The sequence below is a fragment of the Sceloporus occidentalis genome, unplaced genomic scaffold (assembly GCF_023333645.1).
Source record: "Sceloporus occidentalis isolate IW3139 unplaced genomic scaffold, rSceOcc1.0.p SCAF_43, whole genome shotgun sequence".
NCBI classification, from domain to species: domain Eukaryota; kingdom Metazoa; phylum Chordata; class Lepidosauria; order Squamata; family Phrynosomatidae; genus Sceloporus; species Sceloporus occidentalis.
This window is the reverse complement of record NW_028317023.1, coordinates 5,542,662-5,561,313: the sequence shown is the minus strand read 5'-3', so window position 1 is coordinate 5,561,313 and position 18,652 is coordinate 5,542,662. Positions and strand designations below refer to the sequence as shown.

General features: G+C 38.0%; 1 protein-coding gene across 1 annotated transcript; it reads right to left on the bottom strand.

Annotated features, from left to right (window-relative positions):
* Positions 1–3,534: 3,534 nt before the first annotated feature.
* LOC149289757 (BCLAF1 and THRAP3 family member 3-like) lies at positions 3,535–12,413 on the bottom strand. Its single transcript, XM_089490268.1, has 9 exons — positions 11,965–12,413; positions 11,071–11,721; positions 8,874–9,043; positions 8,214–8,337; positions 7,866–7,929; positions 7,397–7,512; positions 6,379–6,487; positions 5,281–5,373; positions 3,535–3,549 (listed from the first exon to the last, which is right to left on the bottom strand). Exons 1-9 carry the CDS (start codon positions 12,411–12,413, stop codon positions 3,535–3,537), a joined length of 1,791 nt encoding a protein of 596 aa, XP_089346394.1.
* Between the last annotated feature and the right edge of the window lie 6,239 nt (positions 12,414–18,652).

The following is an 18,652-nucleotide window of genomic DNA, read 5'->3' as shown; positions in this document are numbered from 1 at the left end:
CCAATGCTGCTCCTCAGCCCAGACAAAGAAAACATGGAGACCCTGACTGACAACTCAATCTTTAGTGAATAGACCTATAAGGTCTCAACCAATGTGCAGAATCTGTCCCCAATAACGTCTAATATCATAGATTGCTTGACTAATTATAGTAGCCATCTTATGGCAATTACCAACTAGACATCCTAAGACACATCTTATTTACTTTGGTTCTACTTTTGGTTAATGGCCCTTTACTTTGGTAATTTCTTTTTAACCTACAAGAGTGAATTAGTTGTGCTCTCATCTATAATACCATGGAGTCTACAGAATCTCAGACCTTCTAGCAGGTAGCCCATGTGAATTCCTCAAAGATTATTGAATTGAGATTATTAATAAACGGCACAGACAGCTTTACATGGCGGCTAATAGAGACTACACTAAGTGGCTTGGTTTACATTGGATGTCAAGTCTTAAGTGATTTCCACGGTAAAGATACAGGTGCAGCCACTGTCTTTGGGAATATAATTACCTAACATTTTATTACATGACAGAAGAGGCTTCAATGCACTCAGGCTCCGTAGGCACCGCTAGTCTAGTATTTTTTTTTACACTAAGAACATTAACACATTGAATGCTAAAGGGGTTAGTATTTAGAATATCCATACATAGATTTGTGACAGGAGAATGAAGAATACATTTACGGATAATTAGGTTCGCCTTCAAGTATGTGCGTAAATTCTTAGTAACGAGCAGCTGCCGTAAGGTAACTTTAGGAAACAGCGATACAGTATAACGAAGCAGTAAAAACAGACATTCCCTGAAAAGTGTGTGAAGCCTCACAGGCTTCTAGATCGTTGGCTCATCAGCAGGGAAGAATGGATAATGAGAATATGGACTATGAATCGGCTCTTGTTAACTGCACAGCTTTTGCCTAAACCATTAAACTAGATCGTAAAGATGCAGGCAATCATTTAATACAATCGCTCTCTTTGTGATAGTAAAGTGAATATGTGCCTTCTTTGTAGAAGCTTATTATAATATCACAGAGACACAGCAAAATGATCTGGCCTGCATAACGCATTTTATTTTAAATAGTCTGACGCCAACCGGCTCCATAGTCACCTTTGTAGAAGAAGGATGGCATTTTTTCTCTTTATTTGTAGCAGAACAATCATGCTTAAATCTTGTGGACCCCTTTCCAATGGATAGTTTCAAATGGCATTCTAGAATAGACCTCCAATACTGCATCTTATTCAGTCATTTCTTGCTCATATGCGGTAATTTTAAAGAATCTCCGTAGTACATAAATGTTACAAATATCCACTCCAAAATGGCTGGGAATTATCTATGAATCAGATTGCAGTTAAAAAAAAAAAAAAATAAACACTTCACACCAGATGCCAATTTCATCTTTGTTGCTTTTATTTTATTCTATGGATGGATGTCTCCATTTGGAGCAGCACAGGCATACCCTGTCTTCAAGAACACTCGCGACGAAGGACAAAGTTGCAGCACAACCATTCCAGATTAAGTACGCTCGCTTCGTGAGGACACATAACAGCATGTCGCCAGAGCGTCTTCTCATCTTCTGAGCGTCTTTTAAACGCTTCGTCTTTTGTGGTGTAACTAGCCTGACGATTGCAGTGTAGTACATTTTTTAAGTACGTTAATATGGAGTATGCCTATACATACAACTGTCTCTAATCCTTGCAAATAGCACTGTTGTATTAACTTGATGGCCCCTATAGAGAACTTTGTCTTTGATCACAAATCCTGAAAATCCATCCTCACCTCAATATTACAAATCTTTAAGATCCCATCAATTCACTTTACATTTACGCATCCTTAAAGACTCATCTGCTTCAATTGAAGGCCTCCAAGAAATGAGATTTCAGAAACTATCGATGTGGTTTTTAAAGATGTCACATCTGCAAATGACGCATGTAGCTGGTAGAACAGTTTCTAAATTATCATTGTGTCACAAGCACAATTTTAGGTGTTTGGGACTAAGTCGAGTAGTCAGTTAAGGGAAAACATGACTGACTAGACTTGACTGCAGTCGTGACAGTGTGGGACTTCACTTTTTGCGTGTTACAGACGAGGGCAAGCAAGTTCAAGGGAACTTGTATGTCCTTGCCTGAACCTCACAAAATTATCTCCAACCACATAATGAAATAATAACAAAAATAATAATAAATGGTTCAAATAATTGTTACAGCAAACAAAGTGGATGTGTGCTGTGCCATGTGTTGGGAATTGTTAACCTTTTTGGACCAATTAAACACATAATTTTTGCTTTCTTCTAGATGAACAGCTGGGAAGGATGTTCTAACCACACGAGACAGGTAAGCTTACTGCAGTAAAGATATCCTGGAAATGCTGACCCAACCCAATGTAAACAATGTAAACACAACCTACATTCAACTTTTATGCTCAGGTGATTAATGTAGAGGTCTCATATGTGATGGCACCCAGAAGAATAATAGGTGGCAGATATTGTAGGTTACAACAAACTGAACAAAGCCCTATTTTATTTTCAATGGCAAATTAAAATAAGATTTTGATTCATTGTATTCATTATTTCCAGGGCACTATTTGGGATATGACAGGCATAGAGACATACCCCATTAGGTTAATGAGATTTTACCGCACATCTTTACACGTTTTTTTATCATATAATTAAATACTTAAAATGTTATCTGTCATCAGTCTATTGCATCACACATCATATAAGACCACACTGCACTGATTTTAGCAGGATGTCAAGACAACAGTGTTACATCAGGTTTATACATTTTAAGAGGAAAAAGAGGAAAATAATTTTTTGCCCCAACAACTATCCAGACAGAGGTGGTTGCAATACGAAAGGTTAGAAAGAAAAAAGTGGAGGATTTAAACACACGAACCACAGCTAAACGATTCAGGCACTTTTATTTTGTTAATACACAAAACATTTGAATGCGTGAGTCTTCTGAACAAACACAAAAAAACCCTATTTTAAAATGAAAATACTGAATGAAACAAGCTTTTTAAAAGATAAAAAAAGCAAAAACATAAGAAAAATAGGTATAATAAATAAGACAAACCAACAAACCCCACATCCCCTCTGAAAATGTTCTTGCAGAAACGTAATAACCTGATACTAAAACTTTCCAGCTGAACACCGCCTGGCAAAAACAGCAGTAAAAAAAGTATAAAAGATTGTGCAGCATTCCTCTAGAGAAAAATAGTATTTTTTTAAGATTAAGAACAGATACATTTTAGTTGCAACTCTCAAAAACATGGATACGATGGTGGACAACTACAATCATCCTTAGCCGCGTACGCTGATGGATTATAACAGGTCCAATAACAGTCTGAAAGCCACAGATCAGGCAGTATCTCTCTCTCTAGAAGATGTCCAGGAAAGGATGTCCCCTTGAAAGACACGATCTTCATTATGTTCGAGGTACTGTGTTATACTCCCATGGCAGCATTCCCGCGTCCCTATAGAGAGAATCAGAGTATCTTGTAAATAAAAAGTGAAATAATTCCCATTTTCTTATAGCGCACTTCTTAAGAGACACCTCTCTGTAGAGGAAATGGGTTGTAGAAAAACATAAGGTACAGAGAAAGAGGGAGAGTAATGTGGGATTTGTATTAGTGACTGTATATTCAGTGTATTGTATAATGATCTCTTTACCTATAATAATAAATGTCCGCATACATAACACAATCACTTCCTCTCATAGAATATTTTACGGAAAGCACTCCAAAAATGTGAATAATTATGCAGTTTGAGACACGTCCGTGATGATCATGAACTACTGTATTTATATATTATTACGTTTAAATATTATTATTAGTTTCCGTTTTTTGTTTATGTACTTGCAATGCCATCTGAGGGCAATGTGATATTTCACTAGTAATTTACCGTACTTCACCGTATTTATTAGCAGCAAACAATTAATGTCGTTCTGTGCTAGCGATGTATATGCACAGCGTGTTTGTGAGTCCAACTTAACATTTTTAATAAAAGCTCAACTCATGTTCGTTTTGTGAGTTCTCCTACTCAATGCAATCACTTTTTGGTGTTTTGAAGATATCTCACTATTGTAGTTCCTTTAAAATTTTTGTGCCCCTTTCTTAGTCTGTTAGAAAATTCATATCGAGAAACACGACAACCGTATTTTAGATTTTATACAAAAGGAATGGGAAATATACAAATAATAGTGTCAAACACAAACAGTTTAGGGATTGGATTAGGTCAATTTCTGCAAAATTACACCATGTCTGTAAAACTTAAAGGGACGCCCCAGCCATCATATGCCTTGTGGCCCATTTAAATTTGTGATGTGAGTTTCACAAATGCATGGGGGGGATTCTGCTGACCCCCCATATGAATTTGCCCCCTTTCCCCAGCCTCTAGCTAAACACCCTGCAAAAGATTTAAGCCACCCTACACGTGATGTACTCACCCCTGGTCAGATCCAGCACTAACTCTGGGAATGCTGTAGGCAGGGGTCTTTTAAGACCCCCGTGAACACGCGTGAAAAGTGTTGCCATTGACTTTAATGGGAGCACTTAACTATGTGGAATAACTGGACCATGGAAGGGGGCTGCTGTTGCTGCAGGGAAGCCTCTTCTGTTTCAGGGAAGTGCTATATTTTCATTTGGGGGGGGTGTACATATTAACATGTCTGATGAATCACACAGCCAAGCAAAGCCAGGTTTATCAGGGACGGCTACTAGTTAATAAAACACATTTTAGATGTTATAAACCGAGACCAAAGAGGTTTAAAAACAGGCCGTATTGGGTATGGATCGCCTTCCAGTTCATACTCTGGGAAGTAGGCGACAACATGAGCGTGGATTTAAGGTTTTCAAGCAGATGTAAGAGCGAACAGATAATTGTCCACCTGTTCAGAAGTTTCAGAGCGAGGCATTTGCGCTATGAGGCCAGTATTATAAAAAAAGAACACAGACCTCACATACACGCGGGAGAAGGACAGCGACAACTGCTGGCTTGTGTTTGCTTAAAGGGTCTTAAAAAAACCAAAATGACTTCTGCTCACCTTGCGTGTTTATGTGTAAGAGCTGTGATCCCAACCTATTCGCATATCATCCAGTCTTATCTTTCCATTCCTTACACGCAATCGCAATGCTAATCGATGAATCGCTGTAACCAGCAAATGACTTACTATATTTTTCTTAGTTGTATGCCATATTTAGTGTGTTCTTAAAAATATGTGTTTCGGTTTTATTTTTTTATCTTATTGTTTCATTGTTTTTGCCAAGCTGCAATAATTCAAAATTACATACCGTGTATGGCTTTCGAATATTGTTTGCGTTTTCAGAATGGCTTTGAGAAGAATAAGACGGGTAGTGATTTCTCCTATGATAAGGACCCTGGAGCTGAAAAACAGATAAGAAAAATGTAAGTTCAAAAATTAAAAAAACACACTTTGCCCATTTTTTCCCCGTTACGTTTTACTAGGGATCTTGGCATCTGATACAAGGGCAAGTCGCATCCCGTGCAGATGTTATCTCTACACCCAGTAAAGCAAAAGGGCATTATAGGGGGGGGGGGCATCTCCCCTTATGCTGCTGAAATTACAGCCTTATATATAAAATTATATATATACACACAACCGACCTATTTTCAAAGCATACGCTGTAAGTGGTTTTCTTTTTAAATAGCTGCAACAAATGGATCTTCATGGATGCTGCTTTGTTCACCCATAAGTGTAAGCGAGTATTGGACACCCTGACCGCAGAGTCTAGGATGATGTGAGTTGCTAGTTTGAGAACATAAAGGCTGCAGACAGCCCAGACTGTCAAGCCTCTTAACCCAGACTAGTTTTTTAAAGTGTGTAATAAATTAGCAGCTCACAAAGATGCTTGTGAAAATAAGTCTTTGCCCAGAACTAATTTAGAAATGACTAATGTTGTGTTCCCAAGGTCCCAGACACAGGACATACTGGGAAATAAGGCGTATTTTCTTCCAAAATAATGTGTTTGAAAATTAAATAAAAAGCTAAACGTATGGGAAGCTAGAAAGCATGGCTAGATACTATACATTAACACAGTGTGGATCTGAATCGGTATCACCTTCTTTTTCCCAGCATACCTTACAATTTGCTTTTTTAGGCTCTTTTTATTTTATGCGAGAATGGCAAGACTGTCAAACACAAGCAATCGGGTTAAGTTAAGGAACACTTCAGTTCAACATTCAACCTGTTCAAACATGTACATCACAAAAGAGCTATATTAAATATCGCTGCTTTTATCCTTAAAATGTTCAGACGTAGATATTATTTCATTAATAATTCCCCATTTATTCTTTGAACAATATAAAGATGCATTTTTTGGTACCAAGCACACTATTTAGTACAAAAGAAGAACTGTAGTTTTTCTTACTGGAGGTCGCCCTGGAATCTTTCGGAAAGGAGGTCTGGGACCCCTTGAAGATTCGTGAAACTCGCCACTTCCGTTGTTCTGTGGTCTGTATGAGCTGCCGGATGACTCCCTTTAAAGGAAAGATTAGTTCATTATGATTAGCCAGCAGAGTGCTCCCTAGTACAGCCACTACACCCTCCTTCAATGGCCTATGGTCCTCCTCCCAGTAGCATCTGTAAGACCTTCCATGGTCTTCCCTTGTCATCTAGTGTGCACTGCCACAGAATGATCTTCAACCTACTTATCTTACAAGAACTAGGTTTAGTCTTTACTAGTTGGCTACTAAGCAAGGCCTTGGTGATTTGCATCCTGTTAAGCATCAAATGCTCTCACCTTCTCCAGAAACATGCCGCATGTTGCCTACAATAAAGGCTGGACGCCAAATTTCCACCTGTGTTACTGTTTCAAAAAAGTGTTGGTGTTCGATGCACAATGGAGCTTCATGGTAAGCAGTATAGCCATTTAAAATTAAATGGCTAACGTGACAGTATTTGCTAGGGTGTGCGCTGAATTTTGTTTTGTTTTATGCACATGTTGGTCACTTAAGCAGCACCCCGGAATCTGAATTTGTATGTACTCTGGCCATTCTGTGAGCACAGGATCTCAGACAACATGTATGGAAATGAGAAAGCCAATGTCAGCGAGAACGTCGGGACTTGAGGAAAAAATGTATTGGTCCGAGAGAAGATGGATTTTGTAGTCAAAGTTGATACTTTTTATTGGAACAACATAACAAAAGATGTAAAGTTACATAAGTTTTTGGGATCTGAGGTCTACTCTATTTGAAGAAGAGACCTCTGATGTCCAAACTGGATTCAACATAGCAGCTGGACATATTATGACATTTGATAACAGCAGACATTTTCCCGAGTGTATGCTTTAGGGTGTGATACTTTAGACATCTGAAAATCAAGATAAACTATATTTTTACAGTTAATTAATGAATTACTAATGGTTTGCCGGGCTCAGGATGACTAACCTCTCATGAAAGCTGACATCACTACTACCATTCTCTTCACTCTGCAGCCTCTCTTTTCGACGCCTCTCTATATCATGACGTAAATCATTTGGATCTTCGATCACCCTCTGGCTAGGCTGAAAAAAACATTGCAAGGACGCCTTCAGCATTTCACCAGCTGCTCTGGTTCTATACAAATTAAAAACATCACCTGCCAAAAGTTCTTAGACTAACATTACATGCACTCCTTCAAAAGATCTCATTGGGTTTATGATCTAGGTGGGTTACAATGCCACTGCTCGTGTTAGGAAGGGGTCACCAGGCTACAGGAATGTAGTCTTCACCTTAGCTATAGACCATGTAACTTATGGTTCCACATTGCATGAAAGAAGGCTGAGCCGCCTTTTACAGAGAATGTTGAATAGCCTTCCAAAAACAAAATAGTGTAAATCGGGTTCTGTACTAGGGTACATTAAAGGTGAAAACTTACTGGTGGCACATCAGTTCTGTTAAGAGTCTTTTTCTGAAGATCTTCTAGGGAAATATCAAATCGCCTGGGATAAAAATCAACGAAGAGAGAGAAACATCAATTTCAATGTAAAAGAATATGTATATTCGGTGACATGTATAAAACTGTGACATGACTTCAGCTCAACGCGGACGGGGGTCTACATTTTGTGGGTGCTAGACCATGTATGCAGGTGATGAAAATAACATTTTGAAAGACAAAGCCATGTATATTGACATTGATTCTAACTGCATGTGATCAATGAATTCTCATAGCAGACCTTAGAAGTTTACAGATACATGTAGCCATCTGACATTCAGGGATGCTCACCTGTGGATCTCAGGATTAGTTTGTGGTGTGACTTGCTTTGCACTCAGATCTTGTTTATTGCCTTCTGCTTGCAATTTGGAAAATCGCTCATGAAGTGTGATATCAGCAGACATAAAATGGTTTGCTAGGAACAGTAAAAAATGGAAATACACAAGTAATAATTAGGGATCCACCGAAATGAAAATTCTGGATTTTCTAAATTCAGGACCCCCCCCCACAGCTTTAAAAAAAAAAAAACACTTATTAAGTAACACCAAAATTGGACAAAAATCAATAACAATATTAATATATACTGTGTGTATATATATATATATATATATATATGATATAATATATATCTTGTAACAGGTGACAATATTAATATATATATATGATTAACAGCAATCACACTCCTATCATGCCCAGAAATACCCAGATTCCAGCATGTAGTGGCTGACTTAGCATATGAGTGTCATTGCTGTTAATCCTATATATATATATATATATATATATATATATATTAATATTATCACCTGTTACAAGGTATAGCTATGATCTCACCAAGCATCCCATTTAGTAAGCTGTGTTCCTGCAAGCTTGATTGCCTGTTGCCCCTGACCTGCTGCTGTTAGCCAGAATACACAATTAAATATACTCCTGTGTACAATGTGAGTTACCTACCTTTGATTTCATGGATAATAGTGATAATTTCCTGAGCGAATTCAGTTTTGGGTACCCCAGCGGAACTTGCAGCGGCAGAAACTCCTTGTTCCAAGCCCGGTCGAAAAGTCTCCTTTTTACCTGTGGTCACCAAATCCTTAGACATCTGTCTATCGCTGGAATTGTTATGTCTGAAATGACCATGCAGGAACAACCGGTTAAGACCTGATTTTCTAACGTAACAAAGAATAAATAGTCAAGAATATATTTCCACATAAGGGTGTATATGTATATATATGTATTTTGAATGGCAATCCAAGTGTGAAATCCAAGTGTGTCAATCAACATAAGCATACAACGGTTGGCTCTACGCCCGAGTCATGTGGGAAAGCTGATATATGGACTTAATGCCTGCATTTAGGCGTTTCTGGATAGATAATGTCTTTGGACTGGCTTATCAATGGACAAATAACGGTTCTTTGAACCTAAAGGGAAAACAGGGGTATCCAGTAAAACAATTAGGATCAAAATGTAACACTTTCCTATCCCAACGAGACAATATTATGAGATGTGATTAATTATATGACACAATTTTTCATAGTGTCATTATACCTGAATTGGTTGTCTCATATGCTCATCTGTTATAATTATTGCTAATGGAATTAATGTCAATTTTCAGGCAGGACTTGAGAACATGATGACAAATAATTTAGATATGTTGGAACAGTCTGCGTAACCACGTCCCATCATATATTCAACCTCCAAGCTGATATCTATCTATCTCTATCTATATATAGATATATATAAATAAAAATCTGTAAAATGTATTTAATAACCATAACATTTACATACTTGCGCATATGTCATGGATCTAGCCAACAAACAAAAAAGCTCTTGGAAATTCAGTACATTCTGCTTTTACTTTTTTAATAAGCACACAAAAACAGCATCTAAAAATATATAAAACATTATCTTACCTTATCATATATCTTGACCTTTTTACGTCATATAATAAAGGTCCAAATTGTGGGCATTTTACAGGGCAACAAATGTGGCCACCCAATCAGAAATAATTATGTTAAACTTTGGTACTTTTTCTGTGTTAATTTCCAGGAGTTGGAGGAAAAAAACTATAATTTGCACGAAGGCGGAAAAAGTTTGCAAGGCGAGAAAAATTTCATGCAACTTTCGAGATTAACAACAAAGTGATTTTCAGATAACGCTGCTTCACTTTAGACAGGACGAGTGGTGTTTGTGGGAAATGATCTGCGTGAAGCTGAGCAACAAACTTTTTCATTTATTTTGCAGAATATCAAATAAATTATTCAGTATCCCATCCATAAGTGGCAAAAAAGGTAAATTATTTCCCATTATTATCCTCTTTTCACGTTTCTGTCTAGACCAGACATACGACAAGAGAAAAGTCCAGCAATGCTATTCTTCCTTCATCCCGCAAGATATGTTTTAACTAACTTATAATTTATTTTCTAATTTATGTGAACTTTGCTTCATACGGGCAAATTTTCTTTCCCTGAACATTTTCATATTCAAAATAAAGTCAACATTTCCATGTAACATGCAGTCCGTTTTGATTGACAGAAAGTTTTCCAGCAAATCTGATTATGTGGAAAGAAATTCAAGTTTTTTTTTCTTTGGAGAATTAAAAACAACATTTATCCAATCATCAGATCTTCTTACGGCTTTCCAAAGATTAATGAGAGTGAAGTCACTGTATGTGTAAAGCATTCCTACGGATGTTTATAACAAATTTAATAATTTCCCAATGTTAAAAATATTAGGTTTGGACGGATGGTGTTCATTTGATACTCAGGCGTCCTATACAAAGGGAGTGAGTGAGAAAATGCTTGGAATTTCCACTTTAAGCAGAATAAAACTTGTCTCAACCATCTTCCATCTTTAATTTTCTCTGCAGCTCTTACAAAAAAAGGTTCTTCCTATAAATCTTGATTATTTTCCATTAAAAGAATCCTGGCAAGCTGTTTTTGTATTTTTTAAAAACAAATTACTGGCACAAAAAGGTGAATTTAATTATCAAAAGCAACTCCAAACGATAAACGTTATGACCCGTTTCATCCTAAGTTTGCACGTGTTGTCATGAAAGAAGCATGAACTTTTTAACTCAGCCTCACCAAAAACCCAGGACATATCAAATATGGCATTTATCATAAAAAAAAAAAACTGTTAAAAAAAGAAATACCTATACTTATCCGTTGGTTTCGTCAAATCCAAATTAACTGTGATTGTTTCTGTTGAAGGGATGCTCTTTGAAGCTGTGTTTGATACAGAAGACTTAGGACTGTGGCCTTTTTGCTCTTTATGGGGAGTTGGTCCCTTACGCGAGTCTCTTTCATTTCTCTCCATTTCCTTGTACTTATGATTGTGGGCCTTTGTGGTATTATTTTTAAACGAGTCCCTGTCTGCACTATGACACTTCTTCAGACTGTGTTTTGGAGAAGACTCATTGTAATTTCCCTTTTTCCTCACGTTTTCGGTTTTTCTGTGGTGGTAGGAACTCTTTCCATGAACAGGTTTTCTTTCCTCCGGCCGGTTGTATGTGTCAATACAGTTAACATCGGACAACAGTTCCACACCAGCATAAGGAGGTGATTTATGACTGTAATCATATTTTAGCTTTGTGAACTCCCCAGAGTTTGCGCGGTGAAGGATGGGGCTGGGTTTTCTCACGTCAGCGTCTTTTGGCCAGTCGTTGCCATGATACGGTCGAAATGTATGTTCTGACTTCCACTGGGAATTTCTTGGTGGCGGTCTGAACTCAAGTCTTTCAGCTTCCCTAGGTCTTTTTGAGAGAGGCTGACCATGCTCTCTAAAATTACGATCCTCAGGATACCTGTGTTGACATAAACTAGTTTATATTTCTGTGTTTATAAATGATAACAGCAATGCCTTATTCTTGCATATTACTATTACCATTAAAGGTGCCAATATGGCTACTTTATAATTAGTTTCACAGTTAGAAAAGGGAAACTTAGTTAACTAATTCTAGCTGGCTGGCAAAATGTGTCTCCCAACTTAATAGCCACACCAGGCAAGAATTTACTTCACCATATATACATGAAATCGATTATTGTACCTCTTCTGAAAACAGCCATGCTCTTCTGAATTTCTTCTTGCTGGCGTGAAATAATTATCCGTGTGTACTTCTTGGTTCCAGTGATTTTCACTTTCACGTCTTTCCCAGTCATTTTCTCTGTGGTGAGGTTCATGAAAGTTGTCTTCTCGTCTTCCCACCTGAAAACCATTTGAATCACTGTGTGCGTTTCGTCCTTGGCTCCGATGTGGATAAAAATCACGATCATGATCTCTGTGTGGGACATCATCCGGGTATTTTGCAGGGAATCTTTTATTGGGTTCCCCATGTCTCTCTGGGGAATAGATTCTTTTTGGCCGATTGACAGGTTCCAAAGGAGGTTTTCTTAGGTCTGGGGTAAGAAAACTCTGGTCATTTGGTCTGTCATTGAGCCGATTATATGGTGGTATCCGTGAATTGTTTGGTTCAGGTCTTTCTTCATCCCAGTGCATGGGTCTTCTTTGACCTCTACAAAATCCTTGATTGCTCAGATGTCTCTGCCTGTAGTGCTCAGGGCTTCTATGAGTTGGCAGCCTACAAAAATACATAAATAGCTTGTCAGCTCGTTTGAGCAGGGTCCTCCTCAACTGTAGTTTCTGTAAGTCTTCTCGTTTTGTTATATATTAATTGTTATGTCCTATCTACCCTTTGTACAGTGTTGTAGAGTCTGATGGCGCTATATAAAACAATAACAATAACCTAGTTTGCCTATTTTTTCTGAAGTAATCACCCAGACCATGATCAGTACTTGGTCTTAGCTTAGCTAGTTGTTCTACAACTTACTATTTGAGCAGACAGTAGGACTTCAACAAAATCCTGAGGGAGAATTTGTGACTGCATTTGGTGGACAGGAACATAACATAAACCATACAAAATAGCAAAAAAATGTACATTCAATAAAAACAACGTAATTTATAGATGTTTTGATGCTTGATTAGATTATGATTTAACAGGTGTAACAGTTTTGCTTTGTAAATATCTTACATATCAGTCTCAGGTAGGGTTTCATTTACCTGTGTTTCCAATGAGGCGACCTGGATCTCGATTTTGCCATTGTTTTACTTTAGCCCTAAACAAGGAAAAGATCCAAAATCTAAACATACAATACTCAAACAAAAATAGCATTCATTAACATTCTATTTATTGATTGCTTGGTTGTTTGTTGCAAAAGTCCTGGGTTGTAAGGCTATAACACATCAAAGTTTATAAAACCTTTAAAATGGACTGTTATAGATTATAGGTAAAATTAGGGTAAAAAGAGTCAGTGTGCGTATATATATTTACTCACAAAGTCCATTGCACACCATTCCAAATCAAATATTCCAAGCCGGGTGCTAGTAACCAGCAGTTTCCAAAGCACTCTCAAAGGATGGTCAGCACTCCAGATTCAGTGTGTGTGTCTATAGTGTGTGTAATTTTATATATGTATAGTGTTAGCCAGTGTGTGTGCATGTGTATAAGAGTGTGGTGCTAGCATGTATGTTGTTTATGTTAGCATGAGTTTGTATGTCAGCATATAGTGTTAAGAGATTGTGTATTAGTGTATGGTGTTAGTATGTGTGTACATGAGAGTAAAATGTATGTAAGTGTATGGCAAGGCTCGAAAAACTCCTGGCGCAAGGAAAATAAAAACATGATTGAGGAAAAAAAGCTAGCAAACCATAATTGGCAACCCCTGCATTAGTCACTTTCATCTATTTTTTTTTCTTTATATTAAACCGCTGGCACACTATCACAATTACATTAACATACTGACAGACTTAACACAGAGATACATATTAACATACTAACATACTTAAACACACACCCCCTCCTTTTTTTTTTACCTCTACCTTGGCTCAGGACAGCTCTTCTGGCCAATGCTCCCTCAAGGTCCTTACACGCTGGTTGTGTCTGAGTGCTGGGAAATTTCGTCAGCATGTGGAGACTGAGTGAGCACGGCCTGCTGGTATGTGGCCCAGTGGGAAAAGGTTCGGTGGCCCTGATGTCGAAGGCCGCCCTTATAATGCAGAGGCTTTCATTACCCCAGTGGCTTTAAGCTGGTGAGGTGCTGGTAATAGCTCTCCCTGAAACCTTAGGTACCAAGAAGGGACTTCTGGTCACCATGGTGACCTGGGGTTTTTCCCTATATATTTTAACACATTTGCCTATACAAAACTATGTGTTTTTTTACATGACAGATGTGTCTCTTACCTCTGGTCACACCAAATACTATAATAATGTGTTTGCAAGTCTTGACGTCCGAGAACAGTCCAAGGATTTGCCTTCTTTAACACGCTTCTGTTTCATTCCATCCCATCTCTTTGTGGCTCAAGAAAGGCGATAAGATCTGCTGAATGTTACAAATGTCAGGTGTCAGTTTGGACAGACACGCACATATAAACATTTGTTACAAATACATTTTTAAAATATAGAAGAACACTTCAGCATATTTAGCAAACCCATTAAAATCAGTGCTATCCACCCATTTGGGGAATTGGCTATGTAACAAATATAAGTCAATTATGAATCTCCAAGGACAACAGCTGGCTCCCAACACAGTGGGGTTCCTCTTGAGTAAGCCAGTTTCAAGGAATTACACTTGGGGCAAAACCCAAATGTCCAGGAACTGCCAATACATCAAAGAGCTATCTCTCTACCAGGTGGGAACAACAAACAGGAGATACATGTGTTTCTCCTACAACAAAAAGGATTGCAGGAGACAATATCAATATTCCAGAGAGCCACCCTGAATTTGCCCTGAGGACCATCAACTTCACTGAGAGCGATCTCTACAGGCAGCTGGTGTAGGTACAAGATCGTGCCTTCCTAAGGAGTATTGGACAGAAACTCAGAAGATGATTGGCTGGGGCTGTTTGGGCATGCTGGCTACATACACACAGAGTCACTAGCATAGTGTAGTTAGAGTCATAGAGCCTTGTATTTCAGACGCTTCTCTGTATACTCACATATAATTATTTGTGTAAGTGGAGTTTCATACAACGAGGAATCGATAGTAGTAAAAGGGAAGCCAGACGGGTGAAGGTTATAAATCCCGGTATTTAAGGGGCTTTTCTACAGGCTACACCTTTTGTACACTGTACTAGCGATAGGTCTTTCAAGTAATAGTGTGTTAAAAAGTTACATAAGTCTCTTGAAGGCCTCGGGCCATGGAAAAGTAAGATCTAATTAAGCTTGGCACCTCAAAAGACTTTCTTTTCATCAGTGACAGCCACCTATGGGCTGATGTGTAACTGACAAGCTGACCTATAAATAAAAAAAATAGAAAAAAAAAAATCTAATTTTTTTTGCAGTAAAATCATATATATACCGTATTTGCTCAATTATCAAACAAGGTTTTTTTCAGAGCATTTGAACTCAAATAGAACTCAATTAGAGGTCTGACTACAAGACCCAGATCCCCCGCAGCGCTGCAGGGGACTTGGATCTTGCTCTCCGGCAGCCGGTGGAGGTCTGTGCAATGCGCGCAGACAACCCCTACTGCTGCCGGCAGTTATGCCGGGGCTTCTACGACGGAGCGCTGGCCTCACATGTGCTCAGTCATAGAAGCCCCGACGGAAGTGCCGGCAGCAGCAGCAGGCGTTGTCTGCTCGCATCACACAGACCTTCACTAGCCTTTACTATGATAACAGTCCAAACAACTTCCGCAGAATATGTACTGATCCATGAACAAGCTTGGGCATATAGTATTTTCAATCACCTGTGAAATTCCATCGTACAGAGTAAGGAACGATGGGCCAATTAAATTCAAACTGCCTGACAAAAAACGGAACTATATGTTACAATAACACATTGGAATGACGCTGTATTCAAGCTAATAGCAATAACACACATCCTCTCCTAAGTCACAATCTTTTACTTTGCTTTAGAATCGACGGCTGTAAACACCTGTGTTGTGGACATGGATTGCGTCGTCCATTATTAGTGATTCACGTCACAGATGCAATATCTGTATCTCCCTTTGGATAAACCACTCCCCTAACTGTGGCATATATTATAATATCAATTAGTTCTATTGTTTATACTTCTATTGTTTAAGAAGTGCATTACTTCTACCACCAGGTAGCACTATAGAGTGAGTAATGTGTACATCTATTGTTTATCTAAGACCATAGATAATGGCTACCTACATGAAAAGCCATGTGGGCTATACCAAGAACAATGGGATATCAGGAACTCCAGGAAGAAGGGGGAGGAGCAGAGGAGACTGGGAGGACAGGAAGGAAGCAGCATGGCAGAAGCTAAGGGAGCTGTGAAAGTTTGCCAGAGAAAAAGTATGAAATAGAAAGCTGCTCTTTCATCTTGGGCTAGTTAAGTGCCAAGAAGCTAGGACTAGTTAAGTGCCTAGTATTGTAACTAAGAATTAGAAAACAACTACTGAAAGAATCCTTTAAAGTCTTCTATATGATCCTGGTATCTAGAGCCATTTTGGAAACTGAACACCAAAGGAGTGATTTGATATGCTGATACTCTCTGAAGTTAAGTACATATGTTATTACAATGTTATTAGAATATAATTGTTGACTGTCTGTAACTTTGTTATGGTAACCTTTTTCGATATATTGTTTTTACCGCTAGAGGTATTAATAAAGTATATCATTATATATCATAACATCTGTTGGTATTCGTCTTTACATAATTTAACTGTATTCCTGAATCAAATTTATTGTTGTATTGTTAGATGTGTTTTGTCTAAATTGTGTATTTAAATATTAGCATAATTTTGCATAAAACAGGCCACGACCACAACAACCTGCCACACCTAATTATCACTGTCACCGCGTATGTGTTGTAAGGTCTCAGACAGCTCATCAAAAAATGCACCGTACCATTACAATTTAAAAACAGGTTCTCTTGTGGGAGCCAAATATATTTTTCAAATGCTCTCACAACTTTTGAAGTTACAAGCAACTTTCTTGGAGTAATCGCTGAGAAGGAAAAAGCTCGAGAAGACTGCTTTGTGGGTGCCGGCCAACAGTTCGGTGGTTACACAGAACAAAGGTGTTTCTCATGAAATATACCTTCTTTTTAAAAAAAATGTAAAGCGGAAACGAAGCATAACTTGATTTTTGGTGGAGAAGCCAAATGTTATTTAAAAAATGTACTGTTTTAGTAATGCGAGGTACGTGTGAAAAGACTTGCCAAAGGCACTGGTTGACAGTAAATCATTACAGGGGATTTCTGCAAGTCATTTGTCTCTGTCAAAGAAGGCGCAATAAAGTGGATGGCAGGTTTTCTGAGAGTCTGGCGACAAATTAATTGGCAATACATAGTTATCCCATACTTCACAGTTTTACGGATTATGGCTTTAATCCTAAAATTAGCTGTTTCTATGACACATAGGAAAGTTTTCCGTAAAAAAAAAATCTTACTTCAAAAACCATAGACGTGTTACTGAAAGAGACAGCAAGAGGAAAATTAAAACTAAATTTTCTTTTAAAGGACTTTTTCTTTTATTCACAGCACAAAATATTCCATAAATGTAAATTACATTCACCTTGACATCCACCTACCCATGCATTTGAAAAGCCATTTTTTTTTTTATTTTCCAGTTAACCGCTTTTTTATGTTAAAACGTATTTCCCTGTATATAACAGGGACTCCTCCATATACAGAGTTCTATGGTTTCAATGCTGTCCGTGACATGGGATTTCTATTTTGCCACAAGGAAACAGCTAAGAAAACCTAATACTCCCTCAGGTTACATAAGATTTTTTTTTTTAAAAGCCACTAACATATGTTGATCCATTACTGATATAGTCTCTAAAATACTTCCCCAACATACAAACATCGAAGGTAGATAGATCCCAATGTGTGAAAATCACAAAAATGTAAAATAAAAAACATGCCAAGAACATGCTAAGAATATACGAATGATGTAGCGGTACATAAACTGTTGGGACATCAGATGATGGAACAAAATACTCCAAATATTCTGACAAATACACCACTGAGCTCTTGAAACTTATTTTGGGTTTTATGTTGGTCTTGTGAAAAGTATCTCTTTCTACAAGACTCCACAAAAGTTAACACTTAGATTACTAGGTTCTTTAAGAGTGTTTTTGGTAGGCCTTTCCTAGGTTCTTCAGCACAAGCACCCTCACCTTCTCATGCTTGCGGAAGCAACCTCAGTTTTGGTTGCATTACTCAGAATTCTTTCTGCGTTCTAGCAGGGTCCAAACTAAGTGGAGTTAACAAGAATGTAGAAATGTGCAACACCTGCTAAAACCCCTTACACTTACAATCTCAAGTGTTGTCAAGTCGCTGCCTAAATACTATAGAACTGGTAAACAAATAAAGGTCGATCACTATAAGATGCTGTTGTACGGACATATCTGCAGAAGCAGTCGTTATGTCGAGACTCACTGACACCCCAGGGTCAGTTAATGATTTCCTCATCTTGCCATTGTTGTTAATCTGAGTAATTACCAAGACTCTCTGAATTTGTCCATAGCCTTCAAAAGGACTAATGTGTGATGCCTAAGTTTTGCATCTTATGACAAATGTCACATTTACAGTACACATTCATACATCTGTGTGTTACTTGACTTGACTTCTTCAATTTATCTGAATGCGTTAACCTGAAGAACACTCAAAAAAAACCCCATGATCGCTGGTGGTGCCCAAGGTTCTGTGACACAGGGAATGAGGTACATTGAGATGTCACACCAAATTAGCTCCAGCTCTTCAA